This window comes from Meles meles, chromosome 7 (genome assembly GCF_922984935.1).
Source record: "Meles meles chromosome 7, mMelMel3.1 paternal haplotype, whole genome shotgun sequence".
In the NCBI taxonomy this organism is placed as follows: domain Eukaryota; kingdom Metazoa; phylum Chordata; class Mammalia; order Carnivora; family Mustelidae; genus Meles; species Meles meles.
Genome location: NC_060072.1, coordinates 72,901,759 through 72,925,998, shown reverse-complemented (window position 1 = coordinate 72,925,998; position 24,240 = coordinate 72,901,759). Strand labels below are relative to the sequence as shown.

Below are 24,240 nucleotides of genomic sequence, written 5' to 3'. Positions count from 1 at the left end.
TTTGGAATCCTTAAAAGAAGAAATCTAGAAACTACTAGAGAAAACTGGAATGTTTCCAGAAAACAATGAATTAAGAAGCAAAGTGACATGCAGGGAGGATGGTGAACAGATACACAACCACCAAATGAAGCACCACTCATAGCAGGGGATGAGAGAAACTCAGGGACAAGGCAGTAGAAAATGGTAGAGGTCTCTGGTAAAGAACTGGGAAGAGTGATTGGAACAATGAAAAAGGAATACATAGATGTCTTCATCATCATACTTGTTTCTTTGTTGTTCCTCCATACATGCAATATGAAACAAATTTTTACTTTGCCTATAGGACCAAAAAAGAAGTCCACTCATTCTACTGGTTACATATTGAAATACTTAAAAATTACGGCTGGGGAAAATTTTCTAAACAATTGAGTAAGCACAATCATAGTGTGTATACAGATAAAATGCATTGGCTAATTATCTGGACAGTGAAAAACAGAAACAATTTCTATTGAGATAGAAATTGATATCTGGAAGTTAGAATAAATGCATGTATGCAGTCATTACACTAGTGATACAATTAGCTCAATAATTTCATAAAGTCTCCATCAATCTCTGCCTGCCTCAACAGAAACTATTATAAGCAAGATGGCTTTATTAAAGTACTTAGGAGAAGCATGTATGAAAAGGAAATATTAACAAGGCACTTAGATAGTTAAAGGGTGATTAAAAAATCAGGGGCACCTGGGTGGCTCAGTCGGTTAAGCCTCTGCCTTGGGCTCAGGTCATGACCCCACTGTCCTGGGATGGTGTCCCACATTGGGTTCCCTACTTAGGAGGGAGCCTGCTTCTCCCTCTATCTGCCACTCCCCCTGCTTGTGCTTGCCCTCTATCTCTGGCAAATCAATAAATAAAATCTTAAAAAAAAAATCAGTCTACTGATTTCATAGTGATGAATAAGAGGTGATTTAATTAATGTCCTCAAATGGCTTTTATTGGAATACATTTAACAACAGAGAAATGCCTACTGTAATATCATTTATTTAAATCATTTAAATAATGCAAAATTTTGGACTATGTGATATTTCAGTTAATAAAATGATATCGTTCAGACAACACACATACATATACACATATCCATATATATCTTAATGTGTGTGTATATATATTTCAAACATGGTAATTAAACAAAATGGGCTTAATGACACAATTGTCTTGATCGTCCTGAAATTTCTTTCAATGACCTGTGAGATACTTCAAAATCTTTCAGAACTCTGGATCATCTTAATGACCATTATTTTTGAAATGTTCCAAGAAGAATGAATAGGAGATTGAATTAGCTTTTTTTTTATTTTATTTTTTTAAAAGATTTTTATTTGACAAACAGAGAGACAGCACACCAGCAGGGGAAGCAGCAGGGAGAAGGAGAAAGAGAAGCAGTCTTCCCTGCTGAGCAGGAAACCCAATGCGGGATGCCATCCCAGGACATGGGCATCATGACCCGAGCCGAAGGCAGTTGCTTAACTGACGGAGGCACCCAGGCTCCCTGAATAAGCTTTTTACTACCATCCAGTGAATTTCTTCTTTGAATTATCACAGACATCAGCTTCTTACTTGTCATTTAGCTTCTTTTAATAACAAGGAAAAACTCTTATCTGAAGTTTCTAATTGTTAGATTTTGGATAAGTGATAGACGAACTGCTAATATATGGAATTTCTTTAACACAGAAGTGATGATGGAACTTAAGTATCACTTTAAAAAAGGAGAGTTCAGGTATCAATAGAAAGTGATGTGGCACAAAGCAATGTTTCCACAGAAGTGGAAAAACACCAACGGTATCAGGGTTATAGTGACAAAAATTTCTCTATCTCCATTTCCATTAAGTCAGCAAGGATATAAAGACCAAAACTTAGCTACCAGCAAATCACTGACTTTCGAAAATCAGGTAATGATTATAAAGGTAATCTGACTGTTTCTGAAACAACCTACTGCGTCCGATTCCAATAAAACTCTAAGAATCCCTTGTGATACAGGTAAAACTATTCCAAATAATTCTGACCACTTTTCACATAGAAATAGGACATGAATTGGAAATGAGGTTTGTTTGGTTTTTTTTTTAAAAGATTTTATTTACTTGACAGACAGAGAGAGATCACAAGTAGGCAGAGAGGCAGGCAGAGAGAGAGGGAGAAGCAGGCTCCCCGCCAAGCAGAGAGCCCGATGCGGGGCTCGATCCCAAGATCCTGAGATCATGACCTGAGCCGAAGGCAGAGGCTTAACCCACTGAGCCACCCAGGCGCTCTGGAAATGAGTTTATAATAATAATTCAGTTTGTAAGGCAAATGGAATGTTCATTATCTCTATGTTGAGAGACTCAAATTTTAGTCATCACTCCACCTCTCTGATGCTGGGTAATTTTTCAAACTTGGCTATTTCATTTGCAAAATGGGAATAATAAAGAGACTTGTCAGCACCTAAAATTTTTGCAAAGATCAAATAAAATAGTGTTGTAAAAGTCTCTGTAAAGTGTTTTAGGAGTGTTATTTTATTATTGTTTTCTTCTAAATAAAGTGGTGGTAGATTAATACTTTGCTAATACCTTTTAAGCATCACAATAAGAGTTTAGTGACTTCCAGGATTCTCTTAATAAGGAAGAGTGCAGTAGTTAAGAATACAGGCTTTGGGGCACCTGGCTCCATGGGTTAAGCCTCTGCCTTTGGCTTTGGTCATGATCCCAGGGTCCTGGGATCGAGTCCGGTGTCGGGCTCTCTGCTCGGCAGGGAGCTTGTTTCCTCCTCTCTCTCTGCCTGCCTCTCTGCCTACTTGTGATCTCTCTCTGTCAAATAAATGAATAAAATCTTAAAAAAAAAAAGAATACAGGCTTTGAAATCAGGCTATCTGGGTTTGTATCCTTGCTTCTCTACTACTGTGTGATTTGGGGTAAATTATCCCCTAAAGCCTCGGTATCCTCATTCATAAAGTGCAGTAATAATAATAATAGCAGCAATAATGCCAAAAATAATAGGGTTGTTCTGAGAATTAAGTGAGTTGCTGTGTATAAAGTACTTAGAATCATGCCTACATCATAGAAAGACTTTAAGAGTGGTTGCTATCATTTATGGGTCATAGCTTCATTATGGAGTATCCTGGTGTTAAAATCAAATGTAATCTCTTATGCAACTTAATAAAAATCTAGGTTTGATGGGTTGGGAATCATTCCTTGAGATTCAGTTTGTATATTAATATTTTGGGGAGATACTTCTTTTGAGGGAAACAAGACAATTTGTCAAAAGACCAATTCAAAGAATAAACAATTCTTCATTTTCAGGAGGGTATTATTTATTTTTATATACATATATACAGTTCTCACTAACATATTCTTCCTGTTTTCAATGAGTATATGTAAGTAGTATATATTTTGCACGGATATACCTTTGGAAATAGCAAATATATTCACTGATACACACAGCACATTCGTAGATGCCGTAAAGCTTCAAAAATAACTAATATCCTTGATACATCATTAAGCTGTTTCCATTTGGCTTTGATATTGTGTAAAGGCTAATGTGATTAAGTTTAATTAAAGTAAAACATAATATGATCCAAGTAATTATTTACACAAGGTCCTTAAAGATAAGAGTAATGTCTTTTTCTCCTTTGTTTCTTCTACCCAGCACAGAAGATGGCACTGAGGACATTTACAAAATACTAGTGGATGGAAAGAAGGAGGGAAGGAAGGAGAAGGGTTGGAAAAGGGAAGAGAGAGATGAAGGAAGGAAAAGAAGGCAGGGAAGAGGGGAAGGCAAAAGGAAAGGGAAAATAGGACAATATAGTTAGCAATTTGACAGTAATATATACTTTTTAATACCAGAGAATCTTACCTGATCGGAAAAACAATACTCAACAGACATGCTGTCCTAGCCAGACTTTGCCACTCACTAGTCATTAGTCCTTGGGTAAGGCGCTCTATGCATACGTTTCTTCATCTAACATGGGGACACTGTCTACCCTCACAGCACACTCATAAGAATCAAATGGGATTGGGAGGGAGACAAACCATAAATGACTCTTAATCTCACAAAACAAACTGGGGGTTGCTGGGGGGAGGTGGGATTGGGAGAGGGGGAGCGGGCTATGGACATTGGGGAGGGGAGGCGAACCATAAGAGACTATGGACTCTGAAAAACAACCTGAGGGTTTTGAAGGGTCAGGGGTGGGAGGTTGGGGCAACCTGAGGGTTTTGAAGGGTCAGGGGTGGGAGGTTGGTGGAACAGGTGGTGGGTAATGGGGAGGGCACGTTTTGCATGGAGCACTGGGTGTTGTGCAAAAAGAATGAATACTGTTACGCTGAAAAAATAAATAAAATGGGGAAAAAAAAGAATCAAATGGGATAACACTCAGTGCTTTGTGAATTTTTAAACAATGGAAGTGTTAGATATCATTTTGACGTAATTATTAAAACACATCAACAGAGATATTTTGCTGCTAAAATATTATTCAATTTCAGGTTGCAATAAAGTATATATAGTATTTAGATCATAAAATCTAATAGTTTTAAGGTTATCTGAGATGACCAGAGTACATCTGGAACACACTTTTTCAAGGGACTCTGATGAACACTATCTATTAGATCCAGGATTAAGAAAATTTAGAGAAATTATATTACTGTGGAAGAATTAAAAATACTAAGCTTGCTTAGCTTAGCAAAAAGTAAAGTAAGGTGAATTGTGGAAATAATATTAAAATGTTGATTATGGATGAAGAAAAGAAATACATGCTGTTGCAGAAGCAGAAGGAAAACCAATTAATGAAAAATCCACAGAAGCAAATTTTAATCACATAGTAACTTTCCAATAAGAGTTATCCGTGGTAGGCAGAAAAACAGCCTCCAAAGATGTCCTAATTCCCAGAACCTGTAACAATGTTACCTTACATGTTAAATGGGACTTTGCACATATAATTAAGATTAAAGACCTTGAGACTGGAAGATTATCCTGGATAATCAAGATAGGTCCAAACCAATAACACAAATCCTCAAGAGCAGAGAACTTTCCCAGTTGTGAAGGGAAGAAATGTGACTAGTAAAAATGGCCAGAGATACAAAGTTGCTGGCTTTGATGAGGGGGGAAAGCAGCCATGCGCCTAGGAGTGTGGGCAGCCTCTAGAATTTGGAAAAGGCAAAGAAATGGACTCTCTCCTCGAGCCTCCAGAAGAGAACACAGCCCTGTTTACAAGAATTTTCACTCAGTGAGACACATATTGGACTTCTAATTTACAGAAGCATCACATCATATTATTACTTAAATCACCAATTATGGCAATTGGTTATGGCAGCAGTCGGAAATTTATACACTGACCAACAAGGAAAAGGCCATCGTGAAGTTAAGCAATCTGTCTTCAGAGAGAGTCATCAAAAAGCTCTTAGAGGTGGGATTGGGAGAGGGGGAGGGGGCTATGGACATTGGGGAGGGTAAGTGCTATCGTGAGTGCTGTGAAGTGTGTAAACCTGGTGATTCACAGACCTGTACCCCTGGGGATAAAAATACATTATATGTTTATTAAAAAAAAAAATTTGGAAGGGGAGGCGAACCATAAGAGACTATGGACTCTGAAAAACAACCTGAGGGTTTTGAAGGGTCAGGGGTGGGAGGTTGGGGGAACAGGTGGTGGGTAATGGGGAGGACACGTTTTGCATGGAGCACTGGGTGTTGTGCAAAAAGAATGAATACTGTTACGCTGAAAAAATAAAATGGGAAAAAAAAAATTACAAACCCTCTGGAAAAAAAAAAAAGCTCTTAGAGGTGATGTGAAAAGTAATCCTATAATGAATGGATTAAGGGAATCTACAATTTTAACCCTATGACTTCTTTGAATTCCATGACTCTACAACTGAAATAAGTAAGGTCATTAAACTGAAGGCAATGGAATGAACATGGATAGAATACTACACCCAGAGAACATTGGTCTCTTTCAGATTCCCAAGTCTTTTGGTCTTCAGATGGTTCAGGCATTAACTGATCCCAAGACTCAAGAAGTCACTTCCAGCTGTGGGTCTATCCACTGTGAAAGGGATTTACAATTACATAAGTTACTGCTAGATCCTGCTATGGTTTTAATGGTATGTTTTTCTGGAAAATTTTGGGGACAGGTATTCTTAGGGATATTAACCTGAGGCGAATTTCCAGTGTGTCCAAATTCTACTCCCATCCCCAGCAATAGATCCAAATCTAGTGGGAAACTCTAAAACCTACTTTTTGAAGAGCTTCTCAATATTAGGTAGAGTGAAAACTCTAAAGTAAGTCTGGAAATTTATAAATGGTGAATAACTGCACAAAAGAAGGAGGCAGGAAAAGGAAACATTTACATAGTCTGCTAATCTCATATACATACTTTTAAGTTAAGTTATTTTAGCTACCTCCTGATAGAGGAACCAAACTACAGCAAAATTTGTAATCACCATAATCATCAAATTCTGTTTATGGATCCATGGGTAGAACCAAGTTTTTTATCCAGGATATACATGAGAATCATCCAAGGAGCTTTTTAAGAGTCAGACTCTAGACTCTATGTTTATAAGTTATAATTTAGTAAGTCGAGGGTTGTACCAAATTTCTATATTTTTAGAAAGCTTCATGGTCAAAGGTCATGCACAGCCTGAATTGCACATCACAGGAATGGAGTACTATGCATACTTACCCTCTATCCACTAAGAGTGCATCTTCCAATCCCTTTTGTGTCAGCAAATATAAATGAGAAGATATATGAACCTGTCCAGTTGATCCAACACCGTACAGACTTTTTCATTAATGATTCTCATGGTTATGAATCTCATATAAGCAACAATTTAGGGCACCTAAGTCACTTGGATTCCAATCCAGATACCCCAACTTTCAACTTTCTGTGTTGATCTGGTTTGTATATGGGATTTGTTTCCTTTATATTCTTTAAGATTTCAGAAGTTAAACTGTCTTTCCTTTAGTCACTTGACTTGTCTCTAAAGGCTCATTTGTCCAGAGGGAAAAATGAAGTAGAAATAAAGGCATATTCTCACCAAAAAGACAATGTTGGTATTTTGATAGAGAGCTCGTGCCACACAGATTCTTTGCCTCTGACCTCCACTCAGGTTGATGCCCTAGAGAAGAAATAACCATAAGCATCCAACCTTTCCAGCAGTAAATGATCTATTGTTTACAAATTTTCTTTAAAATACAAACTTCTTTTTTAAAAATCTTAAATTAATGGTAATTTATTAATTAAATTGTGATAACATTGGTGAGGTAAAATGAAAATTGTCAATTTCTGTTCGATACTTTATAATTAAATTAATACTTTTTAAAGTACTGGTCAATGCTTAATAATTATGTTCAGATAATTTTTGACTGGTTCCATAGATCCTTTTCTCACTCTGATAGATAGCTCTGCTGTGCAAAAGCATCAATAACCAAACACGTGGTGAGCTGACTGCTAAACACAGCACATAACTCCAAAATTTTTACTAGTTTTGTGAATTGTGTCTGTAGTTTACTTCATATATACCTCTCAAATTTGATATTATCAGTTATGTTCAACAGAACTATATACCAATATATTTTATAATCAAGTACTAATTATAAAAAATTTTAAACTACGCTGATCACGTAATATGTGCTAGGCTTGTGTGAATGCCTTTACCTTCCTTATTTCTTTTACTCCTTATAGCAATTCCAATATATGAGTAGCATTCCCTTTACACACTAGGAAACTAAGGAGCCCATACTCTTAAATACCATACTGTGCTGCAATCAAGAAAAGGCATTAAGAGCACTGGATATTATACACAAACAAGGAATCATGGAACACATCAAAAACTAATGATATAATGTATGGTGACTAACATAATTTTAAAAAAAAACACACAGACACACCGACTACAGAGTTACACAAATCCCAGCTACACCACTAACTGGACAAGCTCTTCAACCTTTCTCCACTTAGCTTCCTTAGTTGCAATATGCAGTAAGGATAACACCCATATAACAAATTTGCTGTAAACATAGATAATACATAAAATTTATGCCCAGTACTTCAAACCTATGAGGGTCAAAATATTTTAGCCAAATTGTTATAAAGATTATATAGAGGCATAAATACTTTTTAGCTGTCCAGAATAGGATGATGTCATCGTAAAACATGTTTACACAAAGGGAAAAAAGGTCACTTTAACAAGATTAAACAGATGTTAACAAGAGTGGAAGAAGTTGGAAGCAACTTCAATTTCAACTCCAAGTAAGTAAAAATGTATTTGATCAAAGACAGGAACTGCGTTATATTCCTTAAGAACTCTCTAGTAGCTAACACAATGTTACATAGATGGTGGTTACCCAACAAATACTTAAGAGTGGCATTAAAACTCCCATGCTCCTGTTTCTGGAACCTGTCACTAGGACAACGCACAGCCCCTATGCTCTCAGATTTCATTATGCTCCATTAAAAGTGAAAGACAACCAGAAGACTTTTCTAGATTTTTGTTTATTGTTTAATTAAACTATACATAGCTCACCCTCTCTCCAATTTCAGTTTGGTCTCCAAAAGGTAGTAAGTCAATATCTGGCTGAAGAGAACAGGCATCTGTAACAGCTTTGTACCTTTGGGAGAAATTATTTTGATTTTTTTAGGACATTATTAATATATTGCTCATAAAGTAAGCCCCAGGTTCAATATCTTGGAAGCCAAAATAAAATATTTGTTGAGCAATTTAGTACAGATTAGCCTCAACGGTAGGTTTATGGATAGAAAGATAATTAGATACTGGTTCTCACTCTGAGAAAACTACTAAATGGAGCAGAAGACTGATAAACATATAATAAAATGGATCTCCTTGGGCACTACAGCAGAAGTAGGTGTAAAATGCTCCTAGAATACATAGAAATGGCTGACCACTTTGAGAAGTTAGTGACGGCTTTGTAAAGGAGGCAACACATAAGCTGTATCCAGATAGATGAGTTGTAATTGGCCAGGAAGAAAATGAGGGAAAGGAAACTTCAGGAACTGCATGAAGGTGAAAAGGTCATGGTGCCTTTTAGGGATAACAGGAGACTCACTAGAGCTGAAACAGGTTGTGGGTGGGTGTCTGTGCATATGGTCTGCCTGCAGAAAGGAGGCAAAATGGAAAGGGTTGAGGACTGACGATACACAAATAGATCTAAGGCTGGGACTAGAAACGATAAATTGGAAGTTTAGGGGAGCATGGAGATAGGGAATGTTGGGGAAAATATCCACAGTTTCACTTTCCCAATCATCTAGTCTTAAAATATTAAAAAGTCATTCTTGAGTAATCCTTCTTCTCCTTGCTCTTATTTTTCCATTCTTATTCTAGAATGGTTTTCTGTCAACTGTATCTTCTTTTCTATTTCTGCAGTCACCCCCAAGTGCAGGCAATGAACGCTGCATGCCTGGACGATTATTCCAACAAACATCTAAATTTCTCCTCGCTACGAATTCAGATTCATCCTGTACGTATCTACCATTACACTTCCAGATTAAACATCACATTTACTTTGTTATTCCCCTTTCTAAAACTTACTGTACCTCCCAGAATGCACTGAATTATATACAGTTGGCTTTTAAGGCACTCCACTACATCATTTCAGCTTTTATTTATAATCTAGTTTGCCACTGACAATACACATAAGTCCTTTTCTGACTTTTGTTCCCCAGGTCCCGAGAGATCCTATGTAATTTAGGTTTGTCCTCCCACACTATCTGCTTTCCTCTTCCCTCCTCTCCTTATGCCTTTCCAGTGACCTAATTTTTTTTTTGTAAGCCCATTGATTTTTTGTCAAATAAGTTTTTGTTACTCTAGCAGAGCCTCCATTACTAAATAAGTTGATCTCCCCTGACCTAATGCTTAACTTTCAAGGTTCGAGATGATGGCTTCTGGAAAGGGTTATGCCTTTGTGCACTGTGGTGGTATTTAAAGACGGTTGAGAGATGGCATATTCTGGCCACTCTCCGTAACTAGATCCTCTCAGATCCCACATTCTTCCTTTTCTTTACACTAGTAACTTTCCTTCTGCTCCTTGGATTTTTCCTTCTACTTACCGATAACCTCAGTAACTCCCCTGCCCCGCGCCACCAATTCCAATTCAGCTGTTTAGTTTTGGTGTACAAGTTGTTCTCAATAAATGTATAGGATGGGCTGAGACTTCCAGTAAGATTTCTCTTTAAAAAGTTGACTCAGAAGGCCTTACAGTGGGGGTGGAAGGATGCAACCAGGGAAAAAAGGAAGTCATGGCTATAAACGTTCCAGAAACCATGGACCAAACATAAAGATTAGAAATAGTTGCTCATTTTCATTCTAAATTTTATACATTCAAAATTACCTCTGTTTGTTGAAAGGACTTCCAAAGGTGATATTTTCTTCTACTGTAGCATTTAATAGCCAAGGCTTTTGAGCCGCATACGCCACAGAATACCTGTTCCTACTAGAAAATGAAAAAGAAAAACAATACCCCAAAATTATATAAGGGTGTTGTGCTGTGTGTATTTTGGTAAAACTAAGGAACATGGAAGTTGGTAAAATATCTCAGACACAGAAATGGAAAACTTTCAAGAAAGAACATTTTAATAACCACCAACCTTATTATTTAATGGTTAAGTATTTCACCTAAATTAAAAGGATTTGAATTTAATCAAAATGTCTCCCAATGTGCAAAATTTGATTTTGCTATGCTAAAGAAGTGTTTAAATAAATTGAAAATCTACTTTCTAAATTGAGTGTAATTTTTAAAATAATTAAAAGATCAATAACAACACGCTCTCTCTGATAGCCACAGATATTTTACTTTTTACTAAAAGCACTTTATGTAACTATTAATTTTATATGCAGACCTTAGAAAAAGACATGAATTGGTACTGTGTCTGTGGCTTAATCATGTTAACATATTTTGTTATTAGATAATATTTAATTATTTCAAAACAAAGCATAATATATTGAGGATATACTTCAATATTGAAATAACTACACATTTAAAAACTACATATTTCAAAACATATTGAAATAGTTTATTTTTTAAAAATTTGTAACCTCTTCCTCCTCCCCCATTTTTTTTTCACTTGCAAATTCTACCAGATGTCTACACATCAGACTTTAATTTGCAATAACCAGGAAAATACATGTGAGTTGAAGATAAAGAAGACAATGGGATTGGGGTAGGAAAGGGAACAGCTTAAAAGTCAAAAATTCACAGTTAGTTCATGGTCTGTAAGTAGTAATTAAGGAATCAAGGTTAAAAGACAGTAAGGTTAAGAAAAGGAATAATTAGAAATGCTCAGTAATCATCCTAAAACATTATGTCTTGGGAGTTTAAAAGACCTGATGATATACAGTATGCTAGTAGTCTCTTAGATAACCATATGTGTAGTAAAACAGTGGTTCCCAACTTCTGACATGTCTGCTTCCCTTCCCCGCTCCCAGTCTTCCCATCTCTAGCTTAGGGACAGATCCCATCATTGTTTAACTCATAAACAATATATATAGTCTTGCTTTTTTATTTCATGAAGTCCCAAAACCAATTTGCTAAGAACAGTTTGAGTGCGTTTCAGCCAAAGTTGAGACCTCTGTGACTCATGGAGAAGAAAATCATTGACACAATGGGCCATTTTGTTTGACAAGTTAATTTTTTTTAGCAGCCTATAAATGTTGGGAACCACTGCTATTGGAAACATGTTGGCACATTTTAATAAAAACTTCATTCGCTATCAGAATGAATAAAATGACTAGGAGTAAGAGATTATTAAATGAAGTCTGAGAAAGAAAGTTATTTTTTATTAAATGCAGATTAAAGTAGAAATAATACCTTCTGGTTGCTTCAAAAGAAGGTTCAGATTCATTTACACTGCAAGTATGGCAAACAATGTTCATTAATTATGAAATATAAATATAAATATAGAGTGAATCTGTGCATATATCTGGTAAGAAATAAAATAAATACAAATCATATTAAATAACTAATGTTTCTTTCCCAAATGGGTTTTGACATTATTTTAAAGACAAATCAGACAGATGATAATTTTTTTTTATGTCTTCATCAGCTAGGAAATAATTAGTATGCTTCCAAAAGATAGACAGCACTGTCCTATTACATACAAAATCTGGGTTCATACAGTGATCTGGGTTCTACCCCAACTCTGTTCCAACTAGCTATATAAATTTTTGTAATCTTCCTAGAATAGTTTCCTAGTTTATATAAGGATTTGGTATCTCCAAAGCCTCCCTACCTTTAAAATTCAAGTTTATTATTATTATTATATTAAAGATTTTACTTATTTACTTGAGAAAGAGCACAAGCAGGAGAAGGGGCAGAGGAAGAGGGAGAAGCAGGCTCCCCACTGAGCAGGGATTCCCCATGCAGGGCTCGATCCAGGGAACCTGGGATCATGACGTGAGCTGAAGGCAGCTGCTTAACGGATTGAGCCACCCAGGTACCCCTAAAATTCAAATTTAATCTATTTAAATTCCTAATTAACTACCCTACAACATGAAAGGAAGAACATTTGGGGGGCTCTAAACTTAAAAGATTTAGACACAGCCTGGCCCTTAAGGAACTGGTGAGAAAAACAGACGTGTATAAAGGTCAAAGTACAACATTTGGGTTTAATTATTGTTTGATATGATTCATGTACAAAGAGATGCTTGTCTAAAAACATTTAGTTATAAAAAAATAAAAACATTTAGTTATGTCTATGTTATGGGGGAAAAACACCTGAGGACCTGTTCATTTTATTGTTCTGATTTTTAATAATGCAATTGAATTCCATTCTTCTGAAAGACCTGAATTCTAAAACTACACACAAAATTAAATTCCAGTGGAATCCCCAAAATAGATCTGATTTGGCTTTGGAAAGCATCATATGCTTTTGTGAAGAAAGTATATATATGTGAAGGAATCTGGTGATGTTTAGCATTGATCTACTAACGATAAGATTTTCACACATGCATATTGTTAATAACATCTTGGTATGGTTAATGGAGGTAGGAAACAACTCTCTCAGACTAATAAATTCCCTCTCAATAGTGATTATTCCCTGACTTAATTTGCTCACACATACACAAAAAATACAATTTCCCCTAAGTGATAGTTCCACATAATATGCTTTAGATATCAAGAAATTTGATTTTTTTAATGGTGAAAAGCTAATGAATGACCTCAATTTGAGCAAGATGGAAAACAGATGAAGAGAAGCAGGTGTATGACAGAAATTAATGCATTAATTTGCCTAATGGCCATTCAGCCAGAAGTGCCAATTAGAATCATGAAAATGCTCACCAGATGTTTGAAAATGTCAGCCCAAATTGGACATATGAATTTGGAAAGCATCAATTTTTTCAATTACTATTCATTAAATTCCAACTATATTTATTCAATATCAATTTTGAAGTATTTACTGTTCACCTCCCAAGAGTGGGGTAGATGAAGTAAAGATGAAGAGTATTTTAAACCTATTAAAACACATACTGGATGGCCTTGAGTTATCCTGGCCTTATGAGGAATTGATATAAATTCGGCATGACTATAATGGGGGTGTAAATGGCAAGTGAAGAAAAGTATGTAATGAACGTAAGAAGCATGCACAGCCAGAGAGCAAAGGGGCTTGTAAACCATTTTCAGAGTTTCTGAATTTGTCTTCAGAACAGAAAAATGATGAAAGGGTTTAAACAAGAGGGGGTGAGACAGGTTCAGTTTAGAAATATCACTCTGATTGCAGAATGTACCAAATGAATTGGAGGACCAAGACTAGACTGACAGAGAGACCACTGGAAGTGGCCAGTAATGGAGATACGAAGGCAGTGCTTTGAATTAGAGTAATGGTGAATGAATGAAGAGAAGTGGACACCTTCACAGATACCTAGGATTATGTGACTGACAAGGTGGGAGGGGATGCAGGAGAGGAAGAAGTTGTGGACAGAAAACACAGATGAGGAAGTGCATATGTTGGGGGAAGATAGCAAATTCAATATCAGACACATTCTGTTTGAGGTACCCAAGGGATATCTGAATGACCACAGCTAGGAAGCAGAATGTGAAGCTCGGAAGAGATAGCTGGTAAACAAATGAAGACTTGGTGGTGACTTTCCCTCCTAAAACTTGCCTTAGATATCAAGGGCTTTGGATTCCATCCTTAATTAATGAAAATTCAATAAATGACTTCCAACAATTATAGCTTGTTTCATAATAGAACACGGGTACAAGACCAGATAGAGGAAACTAAAATCATAGGAAGCTATCTGATTGCCTGGTGAGTATATACAGAGGCAGAAATGAAGGCAACAAAGCCAGAACCTGAAAAACAGCACTATTTAATAAATGGCTGAGGAAGAGAAACCTGGAGAAAAGACCAAGAGGAGCAGGCAAATGCTCTAAGGTAAATTCAGCCATGAGTAGAAACTAAGCAAGGAGGCCTGTTGAAGGAAAAGGTATGGGCAACAATGTCAAGTGGCCAGGAGATCAAGTAATATAATGATCCAAAAATGCCCAATGAATTTTAAAAACTAGGAGCCACTGATGGACTCAATAGCTTCAGTGGAGTGACAGAGATAGAAACCAGAGTGCAGTGGGCTAAGGAAAGAAGAGAGTAAGAGGAATAGAAAGCACAAATGAAGGGTTTTTTGTTTCTGTTTTTGTTTTTGTTTTTATCTACAAAAAGAAGGGGCTAGAGTAGTAGCTGGAGGGGGCTGTAGGTTGAGATTAGAAAGATAGGCAGAGACAGGATTGAGATAGAGATAGAGACAGAGATGCACGAGTGCTGTTTTCCCACAAATAAGAATAGAAAAGAGCCAGGGGCTGGACTAGATGTGAAACAGATAAAGAGAAAGACAACATGCTTTGGATATAGGGTATCTCAGTCTACTAAGGAGACCATACACATAAGTTACTTAAACAAAACACAGAGGACCAGGAGATAAGGTACATTTCAATCTACCTAGAAGAATAAGAGAAGGCTTTGTCAAAGAGAAAATATCTGAGGTGACGCTAGAAAAAAAGTGAGTCTAATGATCTAAGGAAGGGCACTGCAGAGGACGTGTGCGCGTCTGCAATTCGGTTACTAGAGCACAATAGTAAGGGTAGGGGGATGGCAGGGTACAAGCTAAGAAATTAGACAGGGACCAGATCATGAAAGCTCCTGGTATAGTATAGAAAGGTCTTTGGACTATTTCTTGTATGCTTTAGCCAGTCAATTAAAAAAAAAATTATAGGCAAGAGGGGACTAGATTTTCGTGTCAGAAAGATACATCTCATAACAGTATGAAAAAAGGTGAGGGAGTTATTGCAGTGAATAGTTCACATATCCAGTTCTCCTGAACTAGGCAAATTAAAGTATATAATATAATATAATATATGTAAATATAAAGTATATAAAGGCATAAGAATGTTAAGGACAGACAGAAGGAAAGTAACTGGTTAGATTTTGCGGGCAATGGAGAGAGAGAAGAATCTAGGTTGAACCTTTGAGCTCTGAGTTGGGCAAGTACCAACTGATTTCAGTGGGTGGGGACACACCCTGCCAAGATACAAGAGAAGGAGGTATTGGACGTATGATGTTTATGAGCTCGGTTTGGATGTGCTCAATATGCAGCTTATACAAGACTTTTTGGAGGAGCTATTAGGTCTTCAGAAGAAAGATCTTGGCCAGAAATGTACATTGCTATGCTGTAAATACTTAGAGAAGAACTGAAGTCAAAGACAAATTAAGGGCCATGTAAAGGAAGAGGACACTACAGCAGACCACGGAAAGACTGAAGAAGAATTAGAATATTCTTCCCCACCTTCGATCTCCACTTATATTATAGCTCCTTACTTTTTTGATTCATTAATTTTGGTTTATCCTTAAAATATAAGCAAGTATCACTCATTTATGCATTCTCCTAAAAAAGCCTTGTTGATCCCACAGACTCAAGTCAGTTGGGTTACTTATTATTTGTTCTTTTAAAATCCTGTACTACTTCTTCCTGGTATTTATAGAAGTTTAACCAAATAATTACTTATGGAATTATTTTCTTACTTCCTTGTGGCCTTCCCTGCTTTATTTAGAATATTTATTATTTATTTATTTATTTATTATTTATTTATTTAGAAGCAACTATAGCCTATATCAATGAGATCAAAAGCAACCTATTCCCCAGTATGACAACTCACTGGGAGCAAAATCACACGTGGATGAGAACCACTAGTCTACAATCCAATTTCTTAGATAAGCTTCATACACTTATGGGGAATCTACCAGGTAGGCTGAATTAAATAAATAGGATTAACTCATTATCATACAATTATATAATATTATGGTTCTGAGTCACTTTATTATTGCAATGTGATTTGAAGACCCCAAGCCAACTGTTCAAATATTCAGAAGAAAGCCCATGCTAGATATCTTCTTTTTCCATACCACTCTGACCTACCCATATCTATCTTACTAGATCTTTCTAGTGTCTATTTTAAATTGACTGTGAAAAGAAATGGCTGGTTTCTCAGCCCCTTATGAAGATTTTGGAAAAGATTATTTGGTATTTCTTCACTGAACACTGAACCATTATGGTTCTGTTTGCATTTAAGCTTTCTGAATAATGTCAGTTTTCCAAAACTTCTTTTATCCAGGATGAATTTTCAAATTATTTCTTTGAATGTTACCATTTAACTTTGAAAATCGATCTTTACAATCCCAATCATTCTAGTTTATGTCACTTTAAACCTCTGTGAGAAACTGTTTTGCAATTTTTAATTTATGACATTTAAGTTTTCCACTAAAAAGTTGTATCTACTTCTGAGGGGATTCTCAGATTTCTAACCTAGGAATCTATTGGTCTAATTTCTTCCTTTGGATTATCATTTGGATCTTCCCTTGGAAGAGCATCAGGTGTATGGAAGAACAATAGAAACCAATTAAAAATACACATACTTGCTCCAGTGGACTTTGCCTTCCAGTGTCTGCATCTCACCAAGGATAGCAAGGAGAAGAGAAGACTTCCCACATCCTACTTGGCCCACAATCATGGTCAACTGACCTAGGGAAATTAAAACAAGGTTAAGAACAGGAGGACATGGAATCCTCTTAGTAAAACAAAACCAAAATACATTTAGAAAGGCTGATGTTTCAAAATCAATGGCCCACTTTTGGTCTCCAGCAATAAGGTATTTATTTGACATAGCTCCTTTCTCTGATACACAAGGTTTTTTTGAAAATGGAGAGAAAATTTAAAAGATAATAGGTCTTGCTTTACTGTTTCCAACTAAGAGAATAGTTGAGATTAATGAAGAGAGCAATGAAATATTTGGCTAAATAATCTCAATTAATTTTAATTTTATTATTCAATTCATTCAGGAGAAGGCAGTTTTGACTCAAATTGATAATTGGAATGAAAGGGATTTAGGCTGGCATTAAGACACCTTCTCTAATTTCAGGCTTTGATATGCATGTAAAATAGAAAAATACCAACCTATTTTCTATCAGGCCAGCTCAAAAATGAATGTTTATTCAATTACCTAGACATTTTAAATAAAAATTATTGAGCATTTGAGCCTTAAATATCTTGAAAACTTTGGTTGTCTTCCAGGATAGAAAATAATTCTCTTATATGGTCTTTCTTTAAATCCTTTCTCAAACAGAACAAAAAATCAACTATCCCATTATTTAAATGGACAAATCAGCAAATGAGCTGATAACAGCTTATTTGGACAGTAGATAACTTATCCAACGTCTACATACTCTGTAGTTAAAAGCATTTCCAGCCATTTCCACAATGATACAGTGGCTTGTGAGCTACATGGTGCAAAAAAACAACTACAGATAATGTTTATTATGTTTAAAAAGTCTTTTGTTGTTGTTGTTAAGATCAATTATCTTGGATATCCATGGTTTTGGTAATTAACAATTTAAAAACTGAGTAACAAATGACTTACCTGTTGGAATTCGAATATCTATATTGGATAATGTAGCTAAACCACTGCCCCATGAAAAGTAGCCATTTGTGACCTAGAAAAGAATGCATAAATTAAATTATAAAACCGTGTATATATTTTGTGTTAGAGAATAATTCCAATTAAAAGCATTTTCTCTTTAGAACACTGAAAGACTTTCAGTACAAGGTAGAACACATAGTGGTGAAATTCTAATTTATAGTTTTAGCTATTGAGAGGTATAAATGAAGAACAAAAAAGAATGGAAGTGAAAGGAGGGTCTTTGAATTAGTGATATTATGAATAGGAGGAAAATTACAATTTTCTCTGAGAATTTGGGATTGCTAGATCATTTACATGAGAGCATTCTTAAACAACATTCATCCCAAATATTTTTTAATTGATTACTTTCTCACTGCTAGGCAATTCCCAGAATTCTGGTAATGTAAGTTATAGAGTGGAAATAATGACAAATGATTCCAACAAAATGACTGTTACCAAGGAGGAAATTTTTGTAATAAAGGAGTTTCCTGAACTGTGTGGATTAATCTCTATTCAATGAAGTTAAAACAAAGAGTAAAAGGAAGAGAGAAATAAAGCACAAAAGTGAGGTAACATTTATTGGTGGGATAAACCCTCAACAACCAGCAAAGATCACAAGACCTGCAGTCATCCAAAGCAATCTAACAGGCATGAAGTAGATTTGATAGTTTAAATAGTTACAAAAATGGGAAACAAAAGAGGTACAAACAGAACCAAAGGACTGAGGTTGCTTGAAAAGACAAGATTGCAATTTTCCACGTAAGTTTTCTCTAGCCTGTAAAATGCAGGACATTGAGTAATATCCATCGCATAGATGCACATGAGATTAGTCCTCGGAGGAGGGTGGCATGGAAGGGCTGCATTTCCGATTGCTTTACAAATATTTGTTGAGCACCCACTCTGTGTGAGGGGTTGCATTCATATGGATGTAGGCTACAAAGAAGGTACAACGTCTCCTCCCTGCTTGCTTGGAGTTGCAGCCAGCTGAGTAGATAGACCATGGACAGGAGCAAGTATAGTGCCAGACAGTGTGAGCTGAGTAACAAATAGAGGGGATGGGCAGACACTAAGTGGAACAAAAGGAAAACCATTCACATTTCAAAAAGAAAAACATTGATGTCTGAGATGGGGTTTAAAAATTTTTTTTGGAAGAGGAGGTCTTTGAGCTAGTTTGGGAAAATATATTGAATTACAATGAAGGCATTTGGGGGTAAAGACCTACATATACAAATAGGCACAGATCAGGAAACTATGAAACATGTTCTGGGAAATAAAGACTAAAGCTGGCTGGGTCAGAGGTTTACGATACTGTGGCTAACTGACAAATGATGCTGCAAGAAATTAAACAGCCTGAGGAGCCCTGTTTCTCTGAGGCGCAAAGTGCTGCAAATATGCCTGGGTTTGGAAGCAGGCCAGTGTGGAACTGAGACAGGCCCTCCTGGATAATTTGTGTTTTCAGTGAACTGGGAGTGAAGCGTATCTGCAGAGAGAAGAGGTCAAAGGGGACATGGAAGGAGGTGAGAAGACCGTGCTGAAAGCAGAAGAGCCGTGGGAGGCTGTGGAAACATGCTGACGGGAGGCATGCAGAGGATCGCCAGGAACTACTGAGGGGCAGCGGAGTGGGGAGATACTAAATGTGTGGCTTTGCCAACGGGCCCATTGCATCTTTCTTCCATAGTGTTTGGTGGTCTGTTTTAGGAGTGTCGCAGGCATGATGTTGGATTGATTATGGAAAGTGCTAGAAGACTGAGGGGAAAAGAAGGGGCTTAAGTTGCTGAAGGTCTCTCCCGGTAAGGTTAAAAAGCAATGTCAGCAAAGGTGAGGCCTGAGAGAGCTGCAGGTAGCGTTCTGTTGTCAGTGTCCATGCCTGAAACAGTACAGAGTTTAAAATTAATTTTATGCTATATGCATTTTACTTCGATTAAATAATTTTTAAAAATTAAAGGCAGGACATTACACAAACCATTGTCCATTTCCTCCTGCTAAAAATAAGTAAAAATGCTGAATAAAACGTAGTTTGTAAAGATGATCATTAAAACAAGGAATAAGGAAATACCAAGTCCAAATATTAAAAAAAGGACAAATTTAGAGCTGTTAAGTCCTGAAGCACCTAGGCCTCTTTCCCACAAAAGGGACAAGAAGAGCTAAGATATTTTAGAAGAAAAACAATAACATATAAGAACTTGTCCTAAAATATATCAGCGTTTATTAGAAAGTTATAATGATCATAACAGTGGAATCTGAGAGAGAAACCAATGGAAAAAAAATAAATAGAGGCAACCAATCAGTCCAGACATAAAGATCCCTGAAGTGTGGACAAGACTACACTGACTGTCGGTGGGTAGGGGGAGGACAGTGACCAGTATAAAGGACTGGGACAACAGGATGTCATATAAGAAAGTAAATCAGACCTTACTGACTCACTGTGGAATGTAGTAAAGTTACTGCCACTAAATTTCCTACCACTAAATTTCAACCAAAATTATTTGTTCCTGATTTCCTCACTATATCACATCCCTACTTCATACCAAACACAAAGAGGGATCCTAGGTCGATTCCAGAGCTGAAAGTGAAATGTGTAGCTTCAAAGACTTTAGGCGCTAATATAAATCATCTTCTTGACCTCTGGTAGGGAAAGTTTTCTTAAATGAGACAAAAAAAAAATCAGTCATAAGGAAAAAGTTATATAAACCAGACTACACTAAAATTAACAACTTCTGATATGATAAAGCCAAGCTTTAAATGGAAGAAGAGTTCTGTAACATTTAACTGCCAAAACAGCTGAAGTATAAAGTATAAAGAAGTAGTCCTCAGCATTTTTTAAAGGGGGAGGGAACCAATAAGCTGGCAAGTCACAAAAGAGGAAATCGAAACCCACATGGCCAAGGTATATGAAAAGATGCTCAACCTCAGTAGAAATCAGAAAAGTAAATAAAAGCAAAAAAAACCACAAGCTACAACGGCACCTTCTCATGATACAAACTTTGGCAAAATACTGGAAACCCTGGTGAAGACGCAGAGCAACAGACCTTCTCAACAGCCCTTGGTGAAAGTGTCCATTGGCACAACCACTTGGGGAAACAGTTTCCCGTTATCTGGGAAAGGGGAGGATGTACAGACCCCATGACCCGGCAGTTGTTCACAATAGCCCCAAATGGGAAAATAGCCAAAAGCCCATCAAAAGTAGAACAAAGTTCGGCATATTCATACATTGAAATGCTACCTGGTCATGAGAACGAACAAGTCACTTGACGATCTGGATTAACTAGACATCCATAATGAGCAAAAGAAGCAAGACGCACACATATCCATGCACACATTTAAACTTAACTAAAATATGTTTTTAGGGAGGCATGCATAGCAGGGGTTGTCAAGGATATGATGACCATCAAAGTCAAGGTGGCGACTGTCTCTTGGAGAGATAGGAGAGGGAACAGCAAATGTGTGTGTTGGGAGGACCTTCGGAGGGAACCCGCGATGCTCTTTTCCTGCTGGTTCCATAAGTGTTCACTTTTTCATTAAATGGTTCATGTATATTTTATGTAGTTTTCTGGAGGCATGTTCAATTTCACAATAAAATACAGATTTCAAAAAGACAAATGAGTTATTACCAACTTGAGAATTTCCCCCATGAATAAAAACTTAAAGGCTTGATGGTGGGCCTGAAACTGCAGTGCCCATTGCTAAGCAGTTTTTCAAGTTTTTTGTTTTTGCTTTTTTTGTGTGGCATTTTTGTTTTGTTTTGTTTTGTTTTGGTGCATGAAAGGTCAACTTTAAAAAAGCAAATGATAGCTTTGTTTTGTTTTGTTTTTTTACATTCAAAATAAAAACAAATTTGGGGCGCCTGGGTGGCTTAGTGGTTTAAGCCGCTGCCTTCGGCTCAGGTCATGATCTCGGGGTCCTGGGATCGAGTCCCGCATCAGGCTCTCTGCTCAGCAGGGAGCCTGCTTCCCTCTCTCTCTCTCTCTCTGCCTGCCTCTCTGCCTACTGTGATCTCTCTCTGTGAAATAAATAAATAAAATCTTTAAAAAAAATAAAAAATAAAAAATAAAAACAAATTTAGTAAGGCACATGGGAAAGATATATTTTTAGGTTCTTACTATATTGAATAGAAAATGTCAATTAAAAAAAAGACTGATCCTGTTTCTGCAGTCACGTGTCTATTACTCGTTATGTGGGCATAATTGGAAGTACGAAGCACAGAGGGCCCTTCATCGTCTCTCAGTCCAGACTTTGTCATAGCCTAGTACTTTACATCCTATCCTATCCACACATTACATCCTATCCACACATTATAATTGTTAGGGAACTACTAGAACTATTGTCTTTGATGATGCCGGGGTCATATTCGTACACACACACACTCACACACACACTGTTAAAAGCTATCTGGGGATCCTAATGTACAGCCATGGTTAAGAATCACTAAAGCTCTTTCAAATTTACACGTGACACTTTTTATCCTCGAAACAACCATGCTAAAATAGCATTCCCGCCTTAAGAAGGGCAAACCATCTCAGAGAGGCAGCGTAATTTGCCCAGATGTCACACATCAAGTCAATGGCAGAAGTTGGGTTAACATTTGCTTAATCTGGCCAATCCTACATTTGCTCCAACTGCTAAGTGCCTACTGTGGGCCAAGTATTTTGTCAGGCAGATACAGAGGGAAGTAGCCGGCAGCTTTAAGACACTCCTCCATGCCTCCATGTGGAGGCTCCCACTCTCCAACTGGCCTGGGCAGCACAGGTTGCTGGTTAACCCCAGCAGTCCACACAGTTTTCTTCAAAAGGGATAATCTCCAGGACTCTGGCCCCCGGTGGGGGGCGGGGGGGATGCTTGCAACACTGGCCTAAGCCCCTCCCGGTTGAAGACAACTACGATCTGATTTATTTCCTTAAAACCTGTATTTATAATATTGGTGTTCTCTATAAATCAATTTACTAGGTAGAGGAACGTAAGAGCATGAAAGGAAATACGTTGGAGATTAGCTTCTAACGCGGATTCAGAAGAAAGGTTCATGCTCCAGTTATTAAAACAGAACTGCTAGAGCAAGAAATGTGGTCGGAAGGCAAGGCAGAACTGGCAATGAAATTCATCAGAACACTTTTGAAAATGTTATGAGGGTTGGTGATCACTGTAAAGAGACTTTAAAGACCCAATTTAGGACACTTTTACAGAACTTCACCATAAAATAGTAACATAAATGTTTCTAGCCATGCAAGAATCCAGGAAATAAAATAACCTTTATTGCAATATCCTCGGTCTCTACAGGACGTAGACGCCGGGTTGATTGCTCATAGCTGTCCAGGTGATATCTTCCAGGCTGCTTCCTGTTTATAGTTTTCGGCTGCTACATTCCAAATGGGGGGAAAAAAAAAAACACAAGTTGATGTTCTACGAAAAAAAAAAGATGTTTTACAGAACATTAACTCATATTGCTACTTCTCCAATTGAAATTCCAAGAAAAAGAAAGAAGTAAAGTGAATGTAATATTTGAATTCTTTCAATGGCTTCTCCAAAAAAAAAAAAAAAGGCAAATAATAACAAAGTGCGTTAAGCTTATCATTTTAAACCTAATTCACAAGTCTCTTTAGAAAAATAAAAACACAAAGATGTGATACTTGCAATGGATGGAGTTGAAAGTGTGTAGCCCCAAACTAGGTTTTGGATATTCCTCATCCAGCTCTCCCAATAAATATATCTAGTCTGTGTGTCAAAAGACAGGCAGACTAACTCAGGTTAAACTAGAATCTACTTGGAAGGCCACTGAGATTGTAAATGCTCCAACAGTACCTTTTTGATCACCCTTTGAATCATGAGGATTTTGAATCTCATACACTCACATAACTCAGATTGGGTTACACATCACCCAAGGATCCACTGTGAGTGAGAAAAAGCATAAGGATCTCAGAAACTTTTGGTCCAAATATGTATATATAAATACTGTTTCTTAAGTATATAAACATATAATGCTGATGAAAGTGTAATAGAATGATCTAGTCTTTCGCAAAAATGTTGTAGCATTGTTCCTGGTCAAAGGACTAAAGTATCCATTATAAAGAGGATGATAGCTGAGGTTGGACAGTTTTCCCCTACTTGAAAGGAACTTAAGTTAGGTCATAGAAATAGGAATTTCTTACCCTCTAAATCTGACTTCAATATCATGCAGTAGAGACAGATGATTAAAGAGAAGGTAGAAAATTCAGCTCTGTAAACCTCTAATATAGCAAAATTTACAAGCTCAAAATTTGTGCCAGGAATCTAGTGACCAAATATTTCAACAACAAAAAA

The 24,240-nt window shown here is 36.8% G+C and overlaps 1 protein-coding gene across 8 annotated transcripts in view; it reads right to left on the bottom strand.

Annotated features, from left to right (window-relative positions):
- Positions 1-24,240, bottom strand: part of ABCC9 (ATP binding cassette subfamily C member 9) — a 133,785-nt gene that overhangs the window by 53,116 nt on the left and 56,429 nt on the right. For 7 of the 8 annotated variants that reach the window (XM_046012227.1, XM_046012230.1, XM_046012228.1 and 4 more), the window contains 7 exons: positions 23,192-23,299; positions 17,911-17,983; positions 16,910-17,015; positions 11,815-11,853; positions 10,339-10,440; positions 8,517-8,601; positions 7,029-7,109 (listed from right to left, as the gene is read on the bottom strand). In XM_046012227.1, coding sequence (XP_045868183.1) covers positions 7,029-7,109; positions 8,517-8,601; positions 10,339-10,440; positions 11,815-11,853; positions 16,910-17,015; positions 17,911-17,983; positions 23,192-23,299 — 594 coding nt within the window. The remainder of the gene's footprint in view (positions 1-7,028; positions 7,110-8,516; positions 8,602-10,338; positions 10,441-11,814; positions 11,854-16,909; positions 17,016-17,910; positions 17,984-23,191; positions 23,300-24,240) is intronic. The other variant, XM_046012235.1, reaches the window with a different exon arrangement.